The sequence below is a fragment of the Paramisgurnus dabryanus genome, chromosome 23 (assembly GCF_030506205.2).
Source record: "Paramisgurnus dabryanus chromosome 23, PD_genome_1.1, whole genome shotgun sequence".
NCBI classification, from domain to species: Eukaryota; Metazoa; Chordata; class Actinopteri; order Cypriniformes; family Cobitidae; genus Paramisgurnus; species Paramisgurnus dabryanus.
Window position 1 is genome coordinate 22,583,008 of NC_133359.1, and position 23,814 is coordinate 22,606,821.

Below are 23,814 nucleotides of genomic sequence, written 5' to 3' on the forward strand. Positions count from 1 at the left end.
CCCTGCCAGACGGAAATAATCGATTTCTGAATGCGAATGAATGAATCTCATATGAGGCTCCTTTTTCAACTAGAAGGTCAATATTGTTTTTCACTTGCGACAAAACAACGAATTATCTGTGCATTTATATGGAACTATGCTTTAGGAGCTATCCATCTTTACTCTCCTCCCTCCTTACGTTCCATTCGCAGATCGATACATCTAGACTGGGAAGATGGCGGCGAGCGGAAGCCAAATCAACCAAAGTCAGTTGTTCAAAACCTTCTTTTTAGTAAACTCTTTGTTCACAAACAATGTTCTCAATGCTCGAGTTCACGTGTAGAGACACAGGCGATACTTCGAGCAAAATATCATGTTTTGTCGAACCTTCTTAGTGTTGTAAAAATAGCGATTTTGATGCTCACAACATATTGAAGGCATAGCTTCTAGTTCTTTTGCGACCACTTCAGGTCCTCAAAATGGCGGAAGACAAGAGAGTGACGCCAGCTGAAACCCATGTATACGCGTGTTTGTAATGTTTAAAGATTTTGCTTTAAATGTACAATTATTACACTCAAAAAAATGATTCCTGGCAATATTTACTTTTAAGTATTTGGATCATTTAGATTTTATTTAAATACTTGTTTTTTAAAATATATGTAATCCGATTTATTAGAATATATATAAATCTGTTCAATTTAAAAACTATTAGATTTAATCAGTTAAAATGTATGAATATGAATTAAATAAATCTAGCCGTGAAACAAACCGGATAAATTCTATGAGTTTGATTTACATACAAGTGTCAGGAAACTGACTTTAGCAGAAGCGGAAATGACGTCTATTCACACTCCAGTCAGGAGGTGGCGCCAAAATCAAAAACAGACGCTACAGCACATGGACTTCGCCATTTTGCATTGGACTGGATCGTCATCTCACTAGTTTATGATCGCCAAATTGTAGGTGAGTAAAGTTAACAAGTTTGATGTGATTATCTAAAATATAATTGTCTGTTGTTTAATTACATGTGTGACGCGTTGCATGTTTCAGAGTAAAATACACCTCACTACACAGATGGTCTGTTGGAATGTAAGTTACCCTGCAGTGTCTGTTGCTTTTATTGGTTATTTTTTGTGGTTTAATGTTTGAAACCTAAGAAATACATAAAGTCATAGGCTACTGGAGACTTATCAGAATAAAATAATCATATAATCTCTGTGACTTTATTAACAAAAGAATGTTACAATTATACTATGTTGTTGAGTGCATTGTGTGTGTCTAACTAAAACTTTATTTTACAGATACAGCATCATTTCATCGTCTATATGGTGGGACAACCTGCTAAACAGGGTAAGTTATGCTACAAAGATATTGATTTCTGTGATGCAAAGCTAAATTTTCATCATTCCAGTGTCACATGATCATTTAGAAATCATTTTAATATGATGTTTTATTGTCAATATTGGAAACAGGTGGTTTTTTTCCAATAAATGCAGTCATGATAAACATAAGAGACTTCATTCCAAACATTTCACCGGTAGTGTACACACATGCTGGGACACAATATTTCTGAAACAGAAAAATACATACTCTTCGTCTCACAAAATCTTTATCTGTCTCTATAAACTATTATCTACATAAAATATTGTTAAAGAAAATCATTAAATCATGTGTTTTTTTGTCTTGTTCTAGTTGAAGACATCTGTATCTACCTCAAAGAAGGCATGGAGAGACACATTAAAGAATATGTGGTAAGTGTATGTCAACCTACTCTATTTTTATATCTATCTATTTATATGTATGTTTATGGGTATGTGTGTGTGTATAAATATCTTATGGATAACTAGATGTTTAAACAAGGTGATTATCTGTTTTCAGGTCTTTTGATGGTTTTGTGACTAATGTTCTATTATTTTACACATTTGAATCAGTCTACATATTTTAAATATCAGAGTTTGTAAAACAATTTGCCTGCACATTTTTGAAAATTTCACTTTGCCTGCTATTGGGACTGATTTTTTTTGTTGTTCTTCTCCAGAATTGTGAAATTGGTGAGTTGGGGATTGCACAGACAGTGGAAGTTTTGCAAAACCTACTTGGTGTCACACATGGGTGTGAAATTACTTTTTGGACTCATTTATGCACTTAAACTGAACTACCAGAAGAACCTCAGGTGCACCTTTGACCTTTCAAAAAATCCTAATGGAACTGGACTTGATACAACCAAGCAATCACTGAAAGATGCTTCAGTGAATACCTGACAGACACACTGATACATCCCCCTCAAAATGGGTACATTTTTGTACATTTACAAGTGAACTTTTTAACATTAAAGGAATATTGCACTTTCATTAAACAAAAATCCTGATAATTTACTGTCTGTCATCCAAGATGTTTGTCTTTTTTTGTTCAGTCGAGAAGAAATTATGTTTTTTGAGAAAAACATTCCAGGATTTTTCTTAATTTAATAGACCTTATTGGACCTCAACAGTTAAGTTTCAAAGCAGCTTTAAAGGGCTCTAAACGATCCCAACCGAGGCATAAGGGTTTAATCTATCCAAAAGATGATCATTTTTGGCAAGAAAACTTTTAAAACACAACAACTTGTCTTGCATTATCCATGTGACACACAGTGCGACATTGTGTACTACGTAATAAATGTTTACACATCACAAATGACCATTTTAAATAATAAACGGACCCAAAGACATTAATTAGTATAATTTCGCATACAACAACATCTGAACGCTCCTCTTTCTCCTCGCTTGTAAACACTGGAACGGTAGTTTCAGTTATGTCATGCTAGTGTGTCACACAGCTAGTGCAAAACGTTGTGATTTAAAAGTCCTCTTTTATTTTTAGATAAGCTAGATAAGACCCTTAAGCCTTATTTGGGATAATTTAGAGCCCTTTTAAATCTGCATTGAAACCGTAAACTTGAGGTTGAATAAAGTCTTAAATTGAGAAAAATCCTGGAATCTTTAACTCAAACTTTATTTCTTCTTGACTGAACAAAGAAAAACATAAACATATGGGGTTAGAAAATTATTGGGATTTTTGTTTTATTAAATTGGAATATTGCTTTAACAATTTTAAAAGTTGAAAAGTTTTTGAAAAATGTAATTGATGTATATCTAACATGTAATTAAAGATGCATGAAAATTGTTAATGGCACACAGCCACTCAAAACACTAAGCCATGTGCCATTTTTTTTTCTTACCACCTAATCATTCTAAATTATTATTCTTACATCATGTCACAGATTTCTGAAAATGTTAAAGTAATGTTGTTGTCACTGATTTATGTCTACCTTGAGTTTTACAGGTTTTTTTGTATTTCTGCAGCCTGTTTGCTCAAAATGTTTGCACTTATTTGTGGAATGAGGTTGATTGTGGCTGAAATGTCTGAAACACACTTATTTATTTTGCACACAATACGAGGTGTATAAGCCATGGCTGTCATGCTAGTTGTTAGCTGCTCTTTTTTGCTGCCTTATGAGTAATGCCTTGAAGTATTAAATAAATTGATTGAATGCAAAACCAAGTTGTCTGGCTCTTCTTCTTTTTTGTGTTTTTTTTGTTATAGCATATTGTGATTTAGGGTAAATGGAGGAGGAATATATAAATGTATAAATGGTTTATTAGTAAGATACTTAAATGTAATGCATTTTAAGTTAATTGGGTTTATTAATAAAGAATACATAATCAATTTTTTTAATGCATTTAAAACACATTGGATTAAGTAAAACTATTACATAAATTTGACTGGTTTCATTTACATATATCTAAAAAATATCTATCATATAAAGTTTATTTGTTTTTTTTAGATTAGAAGTATGTAATCCAAATGGATGGAAATGTTACATGTAATCAAAATACATAAATCTTATGAATTAGGCCTAAATATTTTTTTGAGTGTACCGAACATGTAATTTATTAATTTTAAATCCCACTGAAGTAACGTTAGCCTACGTGGCCGTAATTAACCCAAAGAAATAATGATTAATAACAATTTATTATCTTTATTAATTAACATTACCATTCCAGAGTCGAACAAGTTTGAATGGAGTTTCTTATAACGTTACTGATATTACAGTGGCCAGTCTTAACAGTGTTTGATATTCAGCTCGTCTTGATTTAAATATTTTATTTCGCAGAATGGGGAAAAAACATCCATATCTGAATAAATGGGACTCAGGAAATACAATATACATGCGTTAGTAAGACCTTACGGCAGATCACGTTGGCCAAAACACGCTTTTTTGCTTGACAAGGGGATCCAACCACTTTTTGTTGGCTTCCGGTGCCCATGTTGTATTCATATCTCTGCTTAAGGTTAGTTTTTAGCCAGTCCTTTTCATTTAGGTTAGTGTGGTTTAAATTTGTGCTGTATCTCTTGCGATTACGAGTTTGGATATATAAGTTTAAATAGGAAGTATTGCACCTGTTTGTGTGTTTGTTTGACCACAGTTCACTTGTGTCATGAATACTGTACATTTTTATTGTCATTTTAATCATTTAATACAGTGATATACTTGAGTTGTTTATGATCAACTGATATTTCACATTTTATTTATTTTGCGTTACACTCTTTTTTATGCATGTTATGAGTTTACACATCATTACAGGGGTATGTACTGTAGTAGGGTTTCAGAGACACTCCATTCTAATGTACAACAGCCAATCATGCTTTCTCTGCTTTCATTAAAACACACAGATTTAGATTCATTCTTGACTATAAAGATGTTTTCAATAACAACACAGTATGTCTAAATAACAAAAAATCTGCTCTTCATTATTCTATCATATCATCAGTTATGGTGTCATCTTCTCCCACGTCCACAGTGATTTTCTTGCCCACCAGTTTGAAGATGTTCTCGGGTGCCATACCGTGCGGTTCAGCCACTTTTACTGTCAACATGTCGAGAGTTAATGTCACACCCTTCTGCAGTGGAACCAGGGCGACCACTGACTTACCCAACTGTATAAAAACAATTCAGATATTATTTATATTATACTTTTCAGATCAGACGCATTGAGGATCACCATAAACATTTAAGTCTTTTAAGAATCCTTCATGATGAATTTAGTATCTGACCTTGCTATGGCAGGATGATTCACAGGACAGCATCTGTTTGATTGGTGAACCCATGGCCGTCTCAACAGTCCTGATGGCTTTCACCAGTTCTGCAAGCTCAGCTGGCTCCAATGAAGCTGAATGGTCACTGCCTTTCCAGGTCTTGTCCAGGGTCACATGACGCTCCAACACCTTTGCTCCCAGTGCCACGGCAGCCACAGACACATGAATGCCCGTCTCATGTCCAGAGTAGCCTATGGGAATGTCTGGAAACTCCTTCTGAAACTCCTAGATTTATAAAAGCCAAGTTTAAACTTAAATTCACAAACTGAGAAACTACAGCACACATTTATTGAAATAAAGCTGGAGAGGGGCGGAGCTCTTACAGTGATCAGACTGAGATTAATGTGCTCTGTCGGCAGTGGATAAGCGCTGGTGCACTGCAGAAAGGTGAAATTAGGATTGTGCTTCTTCACTGTTTGGTAAACACAGCGCATGGTGTCCATAGACTGCATACCACTGGAGATCACCATGGGACGACCTGAAAAAATACACAAGTATCAAAACATTTAGAGAGACAATAGAGGCTTCCAGATGACAATAAGGTAAATATTTTACTTATGAAGGCTGAGGTTATGCAAGCTGATTCTGATACTTAGATCTGTTATGAAAGTACATTCTCTTGCCAAATAATATTTTAAATATATGCTGAATACCTTAGAAGAAAAGCTTAATTTAAGATATTTTTAAATTTGAAAATATATTTTGTCTTAACTTTTATATATCAACAAATATTCCAAAATATACAGTACTGTGCAAAAGTCTTAGGCCACCATGCTACCATTAGATTTGTTGTTTATGCAGTGTAGGTATATGATATATGATATAGTATAGTGATCATATATAATAATTTCTCAGTCTTTTTACTATAATACAACCAGAAAATACAGGAAATGTGTATGTAGTATTAAAAACAGTATAAAAGTATAAGATAAACTCCCATTCCACTTGAGCAATAGCAGGAAACTCCAGGATCTCTTTAACCTAAATAAAATTAAATCCTAATTTATAATTCCAATCGAATGACTTCAGGACTTTTCGTGCCAAGAGAGGTCACACTAAATACTGACTGATGCCTGAAGTAGACATTTAGTTCTGAAAATTGTTTTGTTTTTAATTTTGTTTAAATATTTGCTGTATTTTCTATTTGTATCTTAATAAAAAGAGTGAAAAATAAATTTGGATGGACTTTAAAACTTTGCTAAAACAACAAAGCTGGTGTTGGTGGCCTAAAATATTTGCACATTACTGTAATTCATACATAGGGGATGACTTGTGTACCCACTTTAAAAGACTTTTATTTTGGTGAAATGATCAGGGAAATATTTCATCATGTGTGATAAAATTCGGTGACTTGACTGAGTTCAGATGTGAGTTTTACCTTTCTTTGCAGTTTTCTCCAGGTACTGTAGGTTGTTTGTGTCAGCTGATGCCACTTTAAAAAACGGCACATTTATCTCGTGAAGAAACTCTACAGCCATCTGATAAAAGGAGGGACAAGAAATGTACTAAATCATTTATAAATTACATGTTTTATTTATGTGCACAATAAATCATATTTAATTAAAATACATTTATCCTGAAACATGCTCTTTGTGATTTAAGTCAAGTATTTTACCTCGTCCATTCCTGATGCTGTAAAGAAAATGCCAATGTCATTTGCATACTGCTGTAGTTCCCTGTACTGCTGGTGACTGAACTCTAGGTGTTGCTTGTGAGCTCCATAGGTTGGACCCCAGGCGTGAGGAGACGTATAAGGGCGCTCCAGAGCATGTTTGGTGAATCTGTGCTCGATCTCGCTTTTCTGAAACTTTGCACAGTCGGCTCCACAATCCTGAACAACAGAAAAGAAGAAACAAACTAAAGAAAAAGTAGTAGAAAGTATGAACTAAACAGGACTTTTTGATTACAGGAGACACCATCAATCATGATTAAAGATAAAAAAAATCAAAACGGATTTTCCTGTACCTATATATATATATATATATATAAAACAATACTTGAACTATTTAAAGTGAATTCATTTATATATGTTTCCTAAGTTGAGTGTTGCAGGACTTTAACACTAGTGATGCACCTACTGCAAACCTTCGGTCTGGTTTTGAAAAAAAAAACACAATTTGACACCATATCATCCACACTGCTTATTGTTGCTCTTGGTGAGCGTTTATTACAAAAAATCCTACATTTACATAATCAGACTTACTGGTCAAGCAATACTTTACCTTAGCCATTTTGATCATTCTTCTGGCAATCTCAATGTCTCCTTGATGGTTTTGTCCGATCTCAGCGATGATAAAACAGGGATTGGAGCCCCCAATTCTTCTTCCAGGACAAAGTTCAAACTCAGATGACATTTTGTAGATAAAACTATAAAAGATTGCAGGTGCAAACAGTGAGCAGACAATACAGCAAAGGGGCCAAATAAAGGGAAGTGTGATCATTTAAAGGATGCAAGGTGCTCCACCCCTCACTCCATTATTACAGATATGTTGCTCATGTTAAACAGGAGTTACAGCTTTGTCCGCAATAACAGAAATGAAAAAAGTGTGCAGTATGTTCCCAATAGTGTATTTTCACATTTCTGGTATAGACCAAGTATGTTAACTTTAAGAGTTAAATAAAAAACAAGCTCTGCAGTTTGGAGCCAAAACATTGTGGGGTAAAGATAAGCAATATCAAACATATATTAACTATTTATACTAATATAATCTTGAAATTTGTTTTGTAAACTAATAAATTATTATTAATAATAATTACTAGGTTACATCTCTGTTGGCTGGAATCCTCATATTACTATAATTTGTATTTATTTTTCATTAAGACCTCACCCTTTACATCTGCCTGTGGGCTTTGCAAATATTGAACAAATAGAAAGTATTGTAAAGAGCTTCTGACTAAACCCTTCTGATCCGTTTTTGTCCTAAACTGTATACAAGTACAAGTTTACATAAAGAGCTTCTTTCAATATATACAGCTTTTTATTTACTCAGCAAACAGTAGACATATAAAAGCTAAGGTTAATTTATTTAAGGATCAGAGAAGAGTTTAGTCGTCTTTAGCATTTGTCGAGTAAAATATGTTGTCTTAAACAGCCACTTGGCTTATATTTTGTAAATGAAATGGTACATATTGAGACCTTTTTAAAGAGTACTCCCCTGTGACAGCTTGGGACCACGGCAAAACACTTAAAGTGAAACTTTACTATTCAGTTTGTTCATTTGTTAAATACAGTCATACACAGGATACAACTTGCAGTGAAATATGACCAGGTTAGCTTTACCTATAGGCTGTGCAAGTATAAATAATAAGTAAGAAAGATAATAATCTTTACAATCTGCATAGAAATGCAAATCTATAAATATATTAGAATGTAAACAGAATATTTTCCTGAGGTATACAGGTGTTAACTATTAGAAAGGAATCTTGTTTACACTTCTATAAAAATCTGAGTTGTTTTCAATCTATGGGTGGGTAAAATGTTGACAGAAACAACTGCTTGGTTATAAATGATTCTCAAATAAGACCAGTTGGATTGTCATTCATGTGAGAAAATGATATTCAGAAAGAGCAGTCTAAGCTCCTTAAGAGGGATATTTAATAGACTTTTTGAAACACTTGGAAGTCATTCATCAGTGGACCTTTCCCAGCCTGAGGAAAAAATGTTTTCTCAGCTGCACCATGAATGGACTGAATTTCATTGACAACTTTAATCTCTTCTGGAGTCAACTCTTTAAAACAGAAGGCCTCCACCCAAACAAACTAGGTGCTAGGTTGTGTAAGGACAATATCTTTCCCCATACACCTGGCTTAAATGACCACAGGATTAGACATCATACCCGGATGGACATCCAGGCGACAAGGACAAAATTTTGCAGTCACAACAACTACTGTTTATGGACACAGTTCAGGATGAACCCCAGCCACAGACTTCAATGCAGCTGGATTGTGATTCAACACCCAAGGACGGCTCCGTCCACAACAACCAGGAAAGGCAAGATAACACTCTTCAGCATCCAGGGACACCAGAATCACAGCTGATGTCGTCACACTCTCTTTCTCTCTCTCTCCAACATCACAACCATGGGATTTTTTAGAGAAATTGAGAAACTGGTATTTGCTGGAACAAAGCTCTCTCACTATATTGCTTCTCAAGCATCAAAACCTCAGGGCCCAGCTCTTCCTTTCCGTCCATCTGAGAGAGCACTTTGACCTCTGCCACAACGTCAAGGATCACACCAGCCCTCCTCATCTAAAAGCACTGGTAACTGATATGTGTTGGGTCTCTGCTATAGAAGAAACAATCCAGAATGTTTACAGAACAAGCTCCCGCTTGTTCTGTAAACATTCTGATTTGTTTCTACTATAGACAATGTCCCTTTAGCTTTCCCTGTCTCTGTCCTGATATTTAATAGAAAGACGAAGGCCACTTTTGGTGCACAGCAATTCTATCTAATAAACTGCCTACAGTATTACACCTCTTTCTGAGATTGATACCGTGCCAAAACCAGTTACTGTTAAGTTAGCACTTCTGAACATCCGTTCACTAAAGAATAAATCATTTTTAGTTAATGATCTTATAACCACTAACAACCTGGACTTCATGTTTCTAAATGAAACCTGATTAGATGCTGCCACCCAATCTTTTTTATAAGTGTCTGTAGAGCTGTTAGGAGATGCAAGAAAGTGTTACTTGGTAACAAGTATCATTGTTGCCAAGCATATCAGCAGACTTTGTTGATGTTCTCCTTAAAAACTTAAATTTTAAAGTTAAAGATACTATTGATGGGATAGCTTCAGTAAACTGAAAGTTTTACTGCAAGTGTACAGCAACTACAAGCATATATTTTATAGAAAAAATATGTTAGAAATGCTACTCACAGTCACTTGGATCCAGAGTTGTATAGTACTTAAGTATTTTTACTTTCTACATAAAAGTCAATTTTCAATTATTCGTATTTTATTAGTGTTTTCATTGGAAAACATACATTGCAAAACATATTATCATATTTTTTACTCCACTACATTTCATAATTTCAAGTTTTTGGTTTATATTTAATATTTAAGTACATTAAACATCTAGTAAATTTTTTGTACTTTACTTTAGTAAAAAATATTTTCGTACTTTTACTCAAGAAAGTAAAAGTACACAATTTTAATATGCAATATATAATGAATACACAGTATGATTCTATGCCTTAGAATGTAGTGAAAATTTTTTAGTAAAGAAAAGTAATTTTTTTCCCAAGACAAACACTCTGACAAAGCACAGATTCTGGGAAAATGTAACTAAAATACTATACACCTCTGCTTAGGCTTTACTAGTCATTTCAATATACTGTTTATTTTTTTGTTTGTTTAAATTAAAAGGTAATTTATAAAATATATAAAGCACTAATGTAAAATGATTTGCACTGGCAATTTAATTATAACTTAAAGACAGCTAAAAAAATATTTTACAGTGTACATAATAAAAATGTAAGCAATGAATGAATGTACTAAAAGCAACTAACAAGATTAAACACTGCTACTCCTATAAAAATGAGGAGGAGACCACCAGAAACTTGTTTACAGAATAAAACCTGATCCCGACCAGGTTAGGTTCACAGAAGTTACCCCGGAAACAGACTCTGAGTATAAGTTACCTCTCCTTCTGAAACAGGCTTGACTTATCCCGCTGTCTCAGGTTTAACCTACCTCCCATTTTGAACTGCAAGACAACAGAAAAATACTTTTTTTTCACTTTTTTATTACATGAGGTGTCATAAAATAATAAATGTATATTAAACAAAATAAATATATAATATTATTGTGCAAATATACCAAATCACTACTCAAATGAGATATGGATGTTAAGTAACCGCTTCAATATTAAATAAATTAATAATAAAATTTGGCAAAGACAATCATTCTAAACAGACATGAAATCATTAAATTATGACATATGCCACATCAAAACATGCAAATGATAATAAATACTGAATATTAACATATGACATTACATTCAGATGTATAAATTTCAGCACAAACAGATAGACGGCATAGAATACAAATAAATGGGATGTTAATAATACATAACTATCTGTAAGAATAAAAGTCAATAGGATTGTGTCAATGTTTGTAGAAGCTAGACAAAAAAATCAATATTATTTTGTTTGCTGGTTCATTCTACAGTCCATGCTCCATTCAATGTTCATTGCTTTGTGGCAATGATGTTGAACATTTAGTAAGATAAGAGATGGTCTACTATCATGAGACAAAGGCTGTGATTACCACAGATTTCCATCACCTGGCTGTGGTCATCATCATTCAAGGTTGAGCATCAGGCCGAACAAGATTTGGGTCTGTCTGTCATGGGTGAAAGGATAAGACATAAAGACAAAACAAGTTAATATTAGCCTGGAATTTGCTTACATACTGTATGGAAAACATGATTTGACCGAAGTTTTAATATGATTCTGCTCAAGCTACCTGTTTTGTCAATAAATAGGTGAATGCTTTGTGAAAGATTTATTTATAAATTGAATTCACTGAATTCACATAAACCACTGTTATCAAGCCAATGGCCGACCTGCAGAGCTTCACTCATGATCCACCTACAACAGATAGACAAAAAATAATACTAAGTAATTCTGCTATTACAAGTAAATGTGCCACAAGAACACACACAATCTCCAAATGTTTAAACAGTAAATAACTATTATTTTAATGTCAGCATTGAAAGAAACATGCATACATCACCTTTAAAATCAGGATGTTTCTCTCATATCAAATATGCGTAAAATACCTTAACTCCAAAAGCAAGATTACATCACATACAAAAACTCTGAAATATCAATTAAAAACCTAAACCCATGTTGTACCACATTCTTTTGATATTTAGTTTAATAAACATAATGTACAATAAACATGTATTAGCTTTTTAACACTTTAACAAATCATTATTCTAAGTCATTGTTAAAGCAGAGTCCTCTAAATATATCATTTTAAACAGTATGAAGCTTACCTGCTTTAAAGGGAATGAAGCTTACAGTTTAACGTTTACCTGTTATAAAAGAAACACAGTAAGAACACACAAAACTTCCATTTTCAATAGTTTTTAACAGTAAAGGATGATTATTTAACTCTTTTACCTGTTTGTGTTGTTAGTCTGCAGGCAGATCAGCAGCACCGTTGATTCAGGGCTTTTACAGGCAGGGCTTTGAACCAGATTTTTTTACCAATTGGTTTGTTCCGAACAGTATTTTAATGTTTCCGGTTTTCAGTTTAACCCTAAAGCTGACGTTCCTGAACCGGTTATAACAAAAAATAAAGTTCCAAAACCGGTTAATAACGTTCCATGTCAGCTGTGGGTCAGACAAATAAGTAGGCTGATTCTTAGGACATTAAACAAAAATTATTAGTCTACATAATTTTCCTTAAGTCCCTATCTTGTCATCGAACATTAAAAAATGCTACATTATGTAAGCATCACAACTGTAATTCTGACATGCCTACATTTGTTGAGTTCACTTAAACACGCGCACAAACACAGGCGGAGGACGAATTCCAAACAGCGCTTTGGGAAGAAAATGCAGCATAAACAGTCGCTCCACATAAAGTGAAAATGATGTTGTTTTTCGGTGCTTTATTCGCCAAATGTATTTTAATGGATTAAAGTATGAGACATAGTAGTGCAACTCTCTCTTAAGTTTATACATCAAGAGTTCTGATCTTTGAAGGGCATAGGGATAATCACGTTTAACTAGAGTTGGACCGGACACATTCAACAGCATGTGCTTCTGTGCGTAAAGAAAACTGCTCACTTAAGTGCCTTTTTGCTGTTAAATTGTTTAAAATCACTTAAGTGTTAACATTTGCAAGCCTTTGAAACATGTACAAATGATCAACTTTCACCCTATTTAAATTTGCATATGAATCTGAAAATCGCATGCGAGCCGAACAGTGGGTCGTGATCTGGGATCAACTGTGATCCGTTACACCACTAATTAGTATTAAAAAAACAAACATCTTGAGATACTTGGTAGCCTACAATATTTCCCTCTTATGATTGAGCATTAGAGACTTGGGCTTGAGTAGGATACTTGCTGATGGCAAGCTTCTCATTTCTCTGATGAGTCAATGACGACCGGAAATGAACTTCACTGAGTCATATTAGACAGAAATCTTGTCAAAGAACGAAAAAAATAACGGTATTAACCAGTTACCATTATTTTTAATAAACGTTTTTTGTTCCGGAACATATATATATTTTTAAAGTTTCTGGTTTCGTTTCTGTTCCATGCAACACATCAAAAGTTTCTGGTTTTCGTTTCTTAACTGACTAAATTTAAAGTAAAAAGGCTGGAATTGAAGAACCCTTTTGCCAAGAAAAAGAACCATTTCAGCAGAGAAGGGTTCTTCAGGAAACTATGGTTCTATATAGGACCTTTGTCATCGTTTAAGAACCTTTAAGAACCATTTTTCTTAAGAGTGTAAATAAACTAACCTAGACCCCATCACACAAACTTGACTTGACAAGAATTTGACATAATTGATTTGAAAAAAGAAAAAAAAAAAACCTAGAAGAAACATCTTAACATCTTAAAGCATCAACTTGCAACCTTGACACCACATTCTTTCTCAAAAAGGTACTTAACTGTTTAGAAACTGATGACTTTAATACAGCTCTACTCACAGGCTCTTATCCAAAAAAGTTTTTCCTTTTGAGGAGATCACGCTCATCTGTGACTTTGTCTTTTTCTTCATTTGCAGGATGTACTGAGCAAACTCAAAAACCGCCCCATGACCCTCTGGTCTCTGACAGGTGAAGTCAGCTGCAATGAGACGTGACACAGGTGCATCAGGAGGTACAGCATTCAGCCCCACCTGCGTCATGATCTCCACATCTTCACATTCTGCACCTACCAAAAACAAACATTCAGTATCATTCTTAACAGGGCAACATATGGATGGCCAGAGTGAAAGATTGTAGTATAAAAATGTTAGCTTTCGTATTACAACAGTTCAAGGCCTTGTGAACTTACAAGAACAAACACAAGTGCATGTAAGGGCTTTGTCAAAAACTAGACATAAAGCTTTGAATGTAAACACAGTGATTTGAAGTGGCTGTCGGCAAATAAATGTACAATGTAATGAATTATGGACAGATACTGTGAATGGATTATAAAAGTTGTCTTTCATCGCAATACTTACAAGATCAAAAGGCTCACTGCTTATGAACAGATTTCTTATTTATTATTTAACAAATTTTAGTCTTTTGTTGGAAAACAAAAGTACATGCAAGATTTTTTGGCAAAAAACTCCACTTATTTGGACAAAACATAGTAAACAGCTGTAAAATCTCCTGCTGTAGAAAGTTGTTTTTTATTATTTGGTTATTGTTTAGAGTCCTTTGAAGCTGCATTGGAACTGTGAACTGTTGAGGTTCAAAAAAGGCCACTATATGGGGAAAAATAACAATAAAAATGTAAAGTATGGTCACGGTCATTGCGATTACATAATAGGCAAAGGGACATATGAATACGCTTTGAAGGGATATGTTTTATCAGCTTGTGTTCCTGGAATCAAACCCAAAACCTTTTGCACTGCTAATGCAACGTTGTACCTGTAACCATTAATGTGAATCTTACCCATGAAGGCCACCTCATCCTTCTGCATGTTTTCTCGGTCATCAGACACTCCAGATCTTTCTTCTCCATCACGAGTCTAATGTGACAGCCTGTCTGCTTAGAAATGGTCTCCAGCAGATCTTTGGACACCGTCTCATTCACATTATATATGAGAATCACCTGGTAAGAAATAGAAAAATTAAGTGGTCACGTAATCGTACTAGAATTACATTTTTCCCAAAAATAAATTGTGCTGTACACTAACCTGTTAATAAACTTTTTTATTTTTTTGTAAAGGAGTTATACTGTAAGTTACAGACTACCTAGTAGTGCAAAATGTGTTAAACCTGCATCGCATAACACATGCACCAGTAATATCATGGGTTGTTTAAATAAATCATAAATTGTGGTGTAGATTTGTTTTAATTTCACCAAAGATTTGACTAAGTTTCTTACTTTAAAATGGATAACAATAATAATGGGTAACTGCATTTCCGGAGGAACTGCAAAAGTGTGCTTGCTCTGGTGTGGTCACTAATGTTGTTTGTGAAATGTAAGATTTTAGAATGTTTTTTTTTATCTTGTGCATCCTCACATTGGAGTCCCAAGTTCATATACAAAGTTTGATTTCAATATGTGAAAGAGTTCCTGAGATATGAACTACTTCCTGTTTGGCACTACGCCACAGGTATATTTTGGGCTGTGATGAGTATACACTTCCTAAAATAAAAAAAATCCTTCTAGTAACTTTTGTGAGGCTTGGTCCAAAGATCATGTACGTCCAGTTTTGTGAAGTTCGGACAAAATTTGTGACCTGTGATTTTTTGGGGGGGTTTTCTGTTCAATCCAATATGGTGGAAGAACGACATGGATCCATGACATCATGTCTTCAAACAACTTAGAACGGCACTGTCCGAACATTTTAAAGTTTGAACGGGGTCTCTGTGTTAAACGGCCTAGTCACAGGAGTTGGCCAAACATTTGTGCGTAATAATAATAAGAAAACTTATGAAGAACGCTTAGGTTACTCACGTAACCCCGGTTCCCTGAAATAACGGGAACGAAGCATTGCGTCAGTTAGCTGACGCTATGGGGGGAAACTCCTGTTTACTCCGTGACTGAAGCCTATTGGTTAACGTCTGTACAAAGTACAGACCAATGACGTTTGAACCCGCGCGCGGGAGGAACGCGTCCTTATATAAGCGCGGTTCAATCGTCAGGAGCTCATTATATTCGACTGAAGCGCGCAGCCGAATAACACTCGCTGCGTAGACGTTTGTAGCACGGCAAGAGACGCAATGCTTCGTTCCCGTTATTTCAGGGAACCGGGGTTACGTGAGTAACCTAAGCGTTCCCTTTCAATACGGTTCACTTCGCATTGCGTCAGTTAGCTGACGCTATGGGGGAACGTAATCCCATCACGCCGTGCATACACAACGTACTGAAGTGCCTTACCGGAGAGACACTGCGTGTGGCCCTATACCCGGCATATTCACAGCTTTAAAAGCAAATGTGTAAGCACCATATAAATTGTTGACGCGCACACGGTGGGGTTTTAAACGCACCGGGGGCACATAACATAGCACAAGACGGCGAGGTACCGAGCGCGCCGCGGCTGTGCGAGATAAGTAAATTCAGAGTCACGTTGGTGAGCTCGCTGAGCGCACCGTGGTGTACACATAAAACGCATGAGCGTGCACGATTGAGCCGAGAGAACCTGCGCTCGTAGGGCAGGGACGTCTAAGCTGTACAATCTGACAACGTAGACGGCGAAGACCAGCCGGCCGCGTAGCAGATATCAAATATAGATATAGATACCCCTGTAGACCAAGTTCATGAAGAAGCCAAACTCGCACAGAGTGGGCTCTATATAGGACATAGCTCATAGAGGGGCGTGAGCCAGTGCGATGGTTTCAACGATCCATCTAAATAACCACTGTTAGCAACAGACATACGTAGTGAGTGATCTGCGAAGCTCACGAACGGTCGATCTTATAATATGCGGCAGAATGGTTCGTAGCGTGGGATTATACAGATACCACAATAGTGTGAACCCAGGTGCACCCTCGAGCGCATCGGGATGCATATAGGTAGTATTATAGTGCACAGATCGGTGAGCTTTCCAAGCGCGCCGTAAATGTGTATTGACTATAAATTGCACGGGCACAGGTGAACACTTGAATACATCGTGAATGCATATAGATGAATCAGAGTGTTATAATGCACAGGCCGGCAAGATTCTCGAGCGCGCCGTCATGTGTTCTGATAATAAATTGTGCGCACACGGGTGAACTCTTCAGTGCACCGTGAATGCGTATAGATAAATCAGTGCACAGAACGCGCCGTGAATGTGTACAGATATGATTGATGAACGTAACGGTGGGCACCCAACGCACCGTGAACGTACACAGATGAACAACAATGTATGTGTCACAAAGCATAACACAGCTGTGTATACAGGTGAGCTTTCCCAAGCGCATCTTATTGTATACCAAAATGTTATAGCGTGTACATGTGAGCTTCTCTAAGCGCACGGTGGACGCATATAATTAAAAACCATATCGTGCATACAGGTGAGCTAATGGGCGCACCTTTAATGCAACAAACCTCAGTAGTGCGCGAAGCAGGGATGCCGAAGCTGTAAACTGACAACGTGGACGGCGGGGACCAGCCGGCCGTGTCACAATTGTCAAATGAGAAACCTCTAAGACCATGCCCATGCTCTAAGACAAGTGAGCATAATTGTCACGGGAGGTGATAACGTCAACGATCCATAAATAGCCTGTATTGACAGGTGCTCTAGTGAGTGATCTGTGACGCAGATGAACAGCTGATCGTCTGATGTACGTCAGACGTATTCAATTTTATTTATATAGCGCTTTTCACAAAAGTCAATTGTTTCAAAGCAGCTTTACATAAATAGAAGCAGTGAAAAGCACAGAAAACGACAGATAGCACAACAGAATACATGATAGCATGAGCAGTTAAATTTGCTGCGGCTATGACTCAATATTATAATTGCACGTATTACTAAAGCAACGTATAGAAGAGGAAGCTAGGTAAAGCCCAAAAAGGCTGCCTCCCCGGGGTGAAAAACCCCCTAGGAGAAAAAAAACCCCCGGGCTTTTATCCGAGGAAAAATAAGTCCTAGGAGGGAAAAACCCTTGGGAGAACGGAAATGGAGATTTAGCGGAGATTAAGCGGTTCTGCCGGTGATCGTTGGTCAGGTATCAGCTGGGCATAACGTTGAAGGACAGCCAGTAGATCAGAGGTGTGCCGACTTTCACATCTACCGGGACTGGGTCTGTTTGTCTCGTCCTCGGGTCGAGGACGAGACAGGGAGAGAAAAACAAAATCGTATTAGCGTAGCGGCCGTTCATATGTATTGAAGTGTCACACAGTGATGTGGTTTAACTCAGCTTAGTTCCAGACAGACTAAATATTGCGGCATAATTATGTTATCCACAGTTGAGGATTTAGCAAATTGGGGGCCCAATGCGAGGGTATATATGGTAAATAAGGGTCACCTTCCGATCTTTAAGAGAAAATGAAACCTGACGACCCGTTTGACTAAGGCCTAAAGCCCCACTGTCGTCGTTAATGCAGGTTCAGTGGCAAACGGGTCTATATTGTATACCATTTACAGGACCAGGAGAAAACGCCAAAAACATCGCAACCCGACCATACGTGTTAACCCGTTTGACTAAGGCCGGAAGCCCCACTGTCGTCGTTAATGCAGGTTCAGTGGCAAACGGGTCTGTATGGCATACTATTCATAAGACTTACGATAGCGCCAAAATCGCAACACGACCATACGTGCCAACCCGTTTGACTAAGGCTGGATTATTGTGGCGGGTATGTGTCATACAGGACCTTGGACAGTTCCAGAGCGCTGTGCCTCGGGCACCGTCCGCATCTGAGAAATGACAGGCTTATGAATAAAGTGAATGGCCAGCCGTAAAAGCATGGTTCGCTGTTACCGCCGCCGTCCGCATCTGAGAGATGACAGGCTTGTGAATTAAATGAATGGTCGGTCGTAAAAGCGTGGTTCGCTGTTATCACGGCCACATAGATATAGGTAGGGGAGAGAGCCGCCGTGCCTCTGTAGTGAGGAGAAAAGTGTTCCACCGGCGATTCGCGGGGGTTTTTGACTTTCAAATGTCACTAGACAGAATGGATCAGACTTTGCATAAGGGCGCCTCGTGAAAGGGGTCCTAGCAGCTTGTGTCAATGTGTCATAAGGCACGTAATGTAGGTCGTGTCCCACGGATGCCATCTCCGCACGCCCATCGTAATGGGTTAATATTGGTAGTTTAAGCATGAGATGCGTATCACTCTGATTGAACATAGCTTATAAAGCGATGCAATGAGTTTATAAAGGAGATGACTCGTCAGCTTGTTCAGGGGGCGAGATCTCAGTCTGTTTCGGTAAATAATGAAACCACCGTAGATTGCCCGACCGCATTATCACAATAACACGGTCGAGAGTGCTGCAGTGCTAAATCATCCTCTTAATGTACCGTATTCACAGTACAAGGGGATTTATATGAGACAAACGGCGTTCCACGCGCCGAAGGCTGATTGCCGTCGTAAAGCGTGTTCAACCCACAGCAAATGCTGGGCTAGCTCGTAATGACAGCACTTCATGCAGCCGTGTGTAACTTAAGCAAGCTTCCCGGCCGTCAGCTCGGGGCGGGACCTTTGCTTAGTCAAACTGAAGTGGACTTATGAACAGAATGCCACGATATTCAGCTTTCTGAGGCTCGTTAGAGGGGTACGTGTGCCCGTCTTAAACGAGATGCCGCGCGCGTCTGACTGTGCGCGCGCTTTAAGCTTTGAAACTTATTGTGGCGGGTAGCAAGCTCACTTGAGGTTGATATTACCCTTAATATCTCCGAGTATTGGAGCGGAGGTGTGAGCGTCTTCGGATCCGCTAATATAAATCAGCTATATGGCCGAAAAACGTCATAAACCGCTTGGCTGTAAGCCTTTGAGTGGCCGTCCGGAGAGGGCGCGATTCAAACGCTTGGAGACATGTGAAAGTCTGATGCTGTCCTTCCTCTAGGAAGAGAGAATAACAGCCGTAAGACCGTGCTCGTTTGCGCCATCAGCATCGTAGCGGAGAAACTGAGGTGGGCTGCGAGCGAATTTGGCAGAAAGGTGTTAGAGACACCGTACAGTCGTGGGGTGTCAATACACAGTATATGGCCAAACCGGGGTTTTTTCGGCTAGCGTCGATAGAATTATGGACAGCGGGCCGTGTGTGCGTATTACTGAATGCTTGTCAGTAAGGCGATAAAGTGTTTAGAGACACCGTACAACCGTAGGTGTCAATACACAGTATAGTAAGCACGAAAATTACTCTTTTTAGAGGAATTAAATACCGTTCGCCACTATAGTGAGGTCGCATAGCCGACAGTATTACACAGTATGTTTGGATAAACAGCACACAGAAAACATTTCAGGGCAGTCCAGCCGAGGCGTGACATAACCCCTTTTTTCCCAGACAGTTTCGTTCTCTGTTGATGCAGCTGTGCTGCGGAGACCAGAGCTCAGCCGTTCAGGTGCACAAGCCTCAGTAGTGACGGTGACCGAACGGCTCACGGAGCAGGGTAGTATGTCTAGGTGGTTTAATGTCAGACTGAACCCATCGCAGAGAGGAAGTCTGCCGTGAGGCCCGCGGTTTTGCCGTTTATTAAAAGGGCAGAAAAACCGGGTATATATATAAGAATGTACCAATATTCAGCGCACTGATATAGGACGGGACTGAATAAAGGGAAGTATTCGGGCCTCAGAATATTATAAACAAATTCGTTCTGCCTCTGATTCCGTCTAAACCAGAGAGAAATTACCAGGCAGACGAAGAATGAGCTATCTGAAGTGAGATCGGCTCAGGCCAGTAAAGCTCTATAATAAGTGTTTTAGCGCTCCAATAGAGGCGTGTCCGCCTTATCGAGCAGACAAATGAGATCGTGCCGCTCCAGGAGGGGAGGGGCATGAAGCTCTCTTATAATGAGTGTTCTTGGTGCTCCAATAGCGGCGAATCGGCCCTATCGAGCAGACGAATGAGATCGCGCCGCTCCATGAGGGGAGGGGCATGAAGCTCTGTAATCGTTGAACACTGGACAGCTGCATTTAGAGGCAGCGAGCCGTAATACCTCGTGCTAGCTAAGCCGTTAAGAGACCTCACCACTGTGGGGAAAGGAGCGAGGGACTCCGCGAGCGTGGAGCACGAGTGGCTGTGCTATGACAGAGACAGGGGCAGACCGCCCGTGTTTGCTTGTCGTATGCATCTATCCAGGTCTACGGTTCCCCGCTTGTTCATCTCAACAAGAGAGGAACGGCAGAGGGGAGCAGCAACACAGACAGAACAGCCATGCGTCGTGACGGTATCACCCGATGCACTCGGGGGATTAATATATGTGCCAGAGATCTCGCCACTTAATGTGAGAGGAGCGAAGGGACTCTGTAAGCATGAACCGTTGCGGTGTGACAGAACACAGGGGGGGTTAGTCCGTGTGTGCTTGTCTATGCATCCATCTAGTCTCATGGCTCGCCGTGTGTTCATCCCGGCGAGAGAGGAACAGCAGGGGGAGCACGAAACATGGATAAGACAACCAAAGCATAAGCGCGGTCCCGGCGTGGGAGGTGCCAGACCGGTAACGCGCTCGGAGGAAATTCATAGCAGAGAGGCTCACGGAGCCGCTGTGCTGGACGCTATTACAACAGCGCCTGCTCTTTTAGCGTAAAGCTTTATATTAAAGATATTGATCTTACCGGGCGGCCGCAGGGGAGACCTCGTCAGGCGTGTGTCCGCTGCACAGGGCTCGTACCACGGCAAGCGAAGGCTATCTTCGGTTCTCGGCCGGAAAGCGGCAGGGGAAGACGCTAGACCTGGACTCTGCTATCTTCGGTTCTCAGCCGGAAAACGGCAGGGGAAGACGCTAGGCCTGGACTCCGCTGCAGGGCTTTTGTCAACGGCGAGGTAAGGCTTCTTCTTTTTCTTCGGAGCAGCGAGAGCTTCGCGCTGAAGGAGAAAATAATGAGCTCCTGACGATTGAACCGCGCTTATGTAAGGACGCGTTCCTCCCGCGCGCGGGTTCAAACGTCATTGGTCTGTACTTTGTACAGACGTTAACCAATAGGCTTCAGTCACGGAGTAAACAGGAGTTTCCCCCCATAGCGTCAGCTAACTGACGCAATGCGAAGTGAACCGTATTGAAAGGGAACAATAAGTGTGCTTTTTGCAAGCACACTTAATAATTGGTAATGTATTAGACAATGATATAGATAATACATTTCATTTAATAAAAACAGATGTTTTTTAACAATATAAATTATTTAAAACATGATTATATTGCATGACTACATTACCATGCAAGTGCATGCAGTAAATGATGTAGAAAAGTTTTTTAGCAATGACTTTAGATGCATCACATACTGATACTGAGTCAAAGCTGTGCCTTATTATTAATAAACAACAGCTGTTGACCAATCATCATTGAGCCCCAGAACTTTCTGCTTAATAACTCAAAAACCAAATGAACATAACTTTCAAACAATGTTTATTAGTTGATTGCACCACAAGCTCTTATAGTACGGAGCCTAAGGTGACACTGGAGTAAAAAAATCTAAAGTTTAGTTTCATGTGCTCACTTTCGCATGCTCACGTGAAACTTTCATGTGCTCACGCGAAACCTTCATGTGCAGAATTTTTTTTTTACGTTTAGTAACTAAAATGTATTTAATTATATCTCCATGTCCCCTTAGGGGCTCCGTATTATGGTGACTATCCTGAGCTGTGATGTCAAAAATATTAACTGCATTTTAAAGGCATAAAAATACATTTGGGCAAAAAATAAACCATTTGGGATTCCCTTTCGATACAGTATGGTTCACTTCTCATTGGGTCAGAATATGGCGCTATTTGGGAATCTCCTGTTTACTCTCACACTGAAGCCTATTGGTTAATGTGTAAGACAATTACAGATAAATGGCATTTGAAGTTTAGGTCGAATGCCATTCAGTACCTTTACCTCCTTCAGCATAATCACCCCGCTGCTCCAAAGATTACAGGGTTCATTATAGTTAAGCGGGCGTCATACGACACAGCCATGACAGCGTGGCTACGCGCTGGTTTTCATACTTCTCCTTCTTCAACCATGATGACGTGCAAACACACATGCAGAACGCTGGCAGGCAGTATATACATATGCGTCCATGGTAGCAGCTCGACCGCCAAAGAAGAAGCAGCTTGGCCAAAAAAGCAGCTTGTTGTGTATGTTTTGAGAAGACAAGCAGTGATGAAAGTAAATAGACAGTACTTTTGTTATAGTTTAGTTTATATTACTCCTTCAGTTGTATTATGCTTGGCCCATCTTTGTTCTCAACGTCAGAATCGGAAACACCTATGATGCTTTTTTTTAATTGATGGGAGGGGTTCTAAAGGGGACCAATCACAGTGCTTGCGGTTCATGTAGAAGGGACGCGCTGTAAAAATGCCCCACAAAACAAGCCCTACAGCAAAAACATGCCTCTAGAGTGTTCTCCCCTGCGGCTATCCTGTAAAAGCAAATATTGCCTACTAAAAGCCCCTCCCTCTAAAAGAGCAAGCACGCTGTTGTTAAAGCACCTAAGCATGGCGGCTCATACTGTATGAGCCCCTCTACCCCTGAGATTTCCACCCTGAGCTTGTTACTGGCCTGGGACGTCTCATGCCGGGACTACTCGCACGGAGGCTGGATACTCTGTGCTCCCTACAATACCCCCTCCCAAGCGGCACGATCTCATTCGGCGCGGTAATCCTCCTTTATAGCCCAGTTTTACCTCAATGTCTTCCCTCTGTAGCATTCGAATTCCTGCCAGGTCTCGTCCATTGATGGCAACAAACTGCTCCTCTGAAACAGACACGTATATCTGACCATTTGTCAGACAGCCAGATACACTGCACAGAAACAACCTTATCTCCGTTTTCTTTTTTTCTCCAAAATATCCGAACCTGCATTAAAACAGAAGCGTTTATAAAGAAGTGAAATGTAAACAGACTTGAATTACATAATGAAGACTGGGATTGTCAATTCAAAAGAAT

General features: G+C 38.7%; 1 protein-coding gene across 1 annotated transcript; it reads right to left on the reverse strand.

Annotated features, from left to right (window-relative positions):
- Positions 1–4,467: 4,467 nt before the first annotated feature.
- On the reverse strand, positions 4,468–14,878 carry LOC135781110 (N-acetylneuraminate-9-phosphate synthase-like). Its single transcript, XM_065291409.2, has 8 exons — positions 14,748–14,878; positions 13,793–14,018; positions 7,341–7,485; positions 6,734–6,949; positions 6,497–6,596; positions 5,442–5,596; positions 5,077–5,343; positions 4,468–4,959 (listed from the first exon to the last, which is right to left on the reverse strand). Exons 1-8 carry the CDS (start codon positions 14,773–14,775, stop codon positions 4,774–4,776), a joined length of 1,323 nt encoding a protein of 440 aa, XP_065147481.1. The 5' UTR covers positions 14,776–14,878; the 3' UTR covers positions 4,468–4,773.
- Positions 14,879–23,814: the final 8,936 nt, after the last annotated feature.

Excerpts from the sequence above, each read along its gene's own strand:
- LOC135781110 (XM_065291409.2), bottom strand. The coding sequence starts at position 14,775 with ATGCAGAAGGATGAGGTGGCCTTCATGG. Across the intron at positions 5,597-6,496 it reads GGAGAAAACTGCAAAGAAAG|GTCGTCCCATGGTGATCTCC; the intron begins GTAAAACTCACA and ends GTATTTTTTCAG. Across the intron at positions 4,960-5,076 it reads AATCATCCTGCCATAGCAAG|TTGGGTAAGTCAGTGGTCGC; the intron begins GTCAGATACTAA and ends GTTTTTATACAG.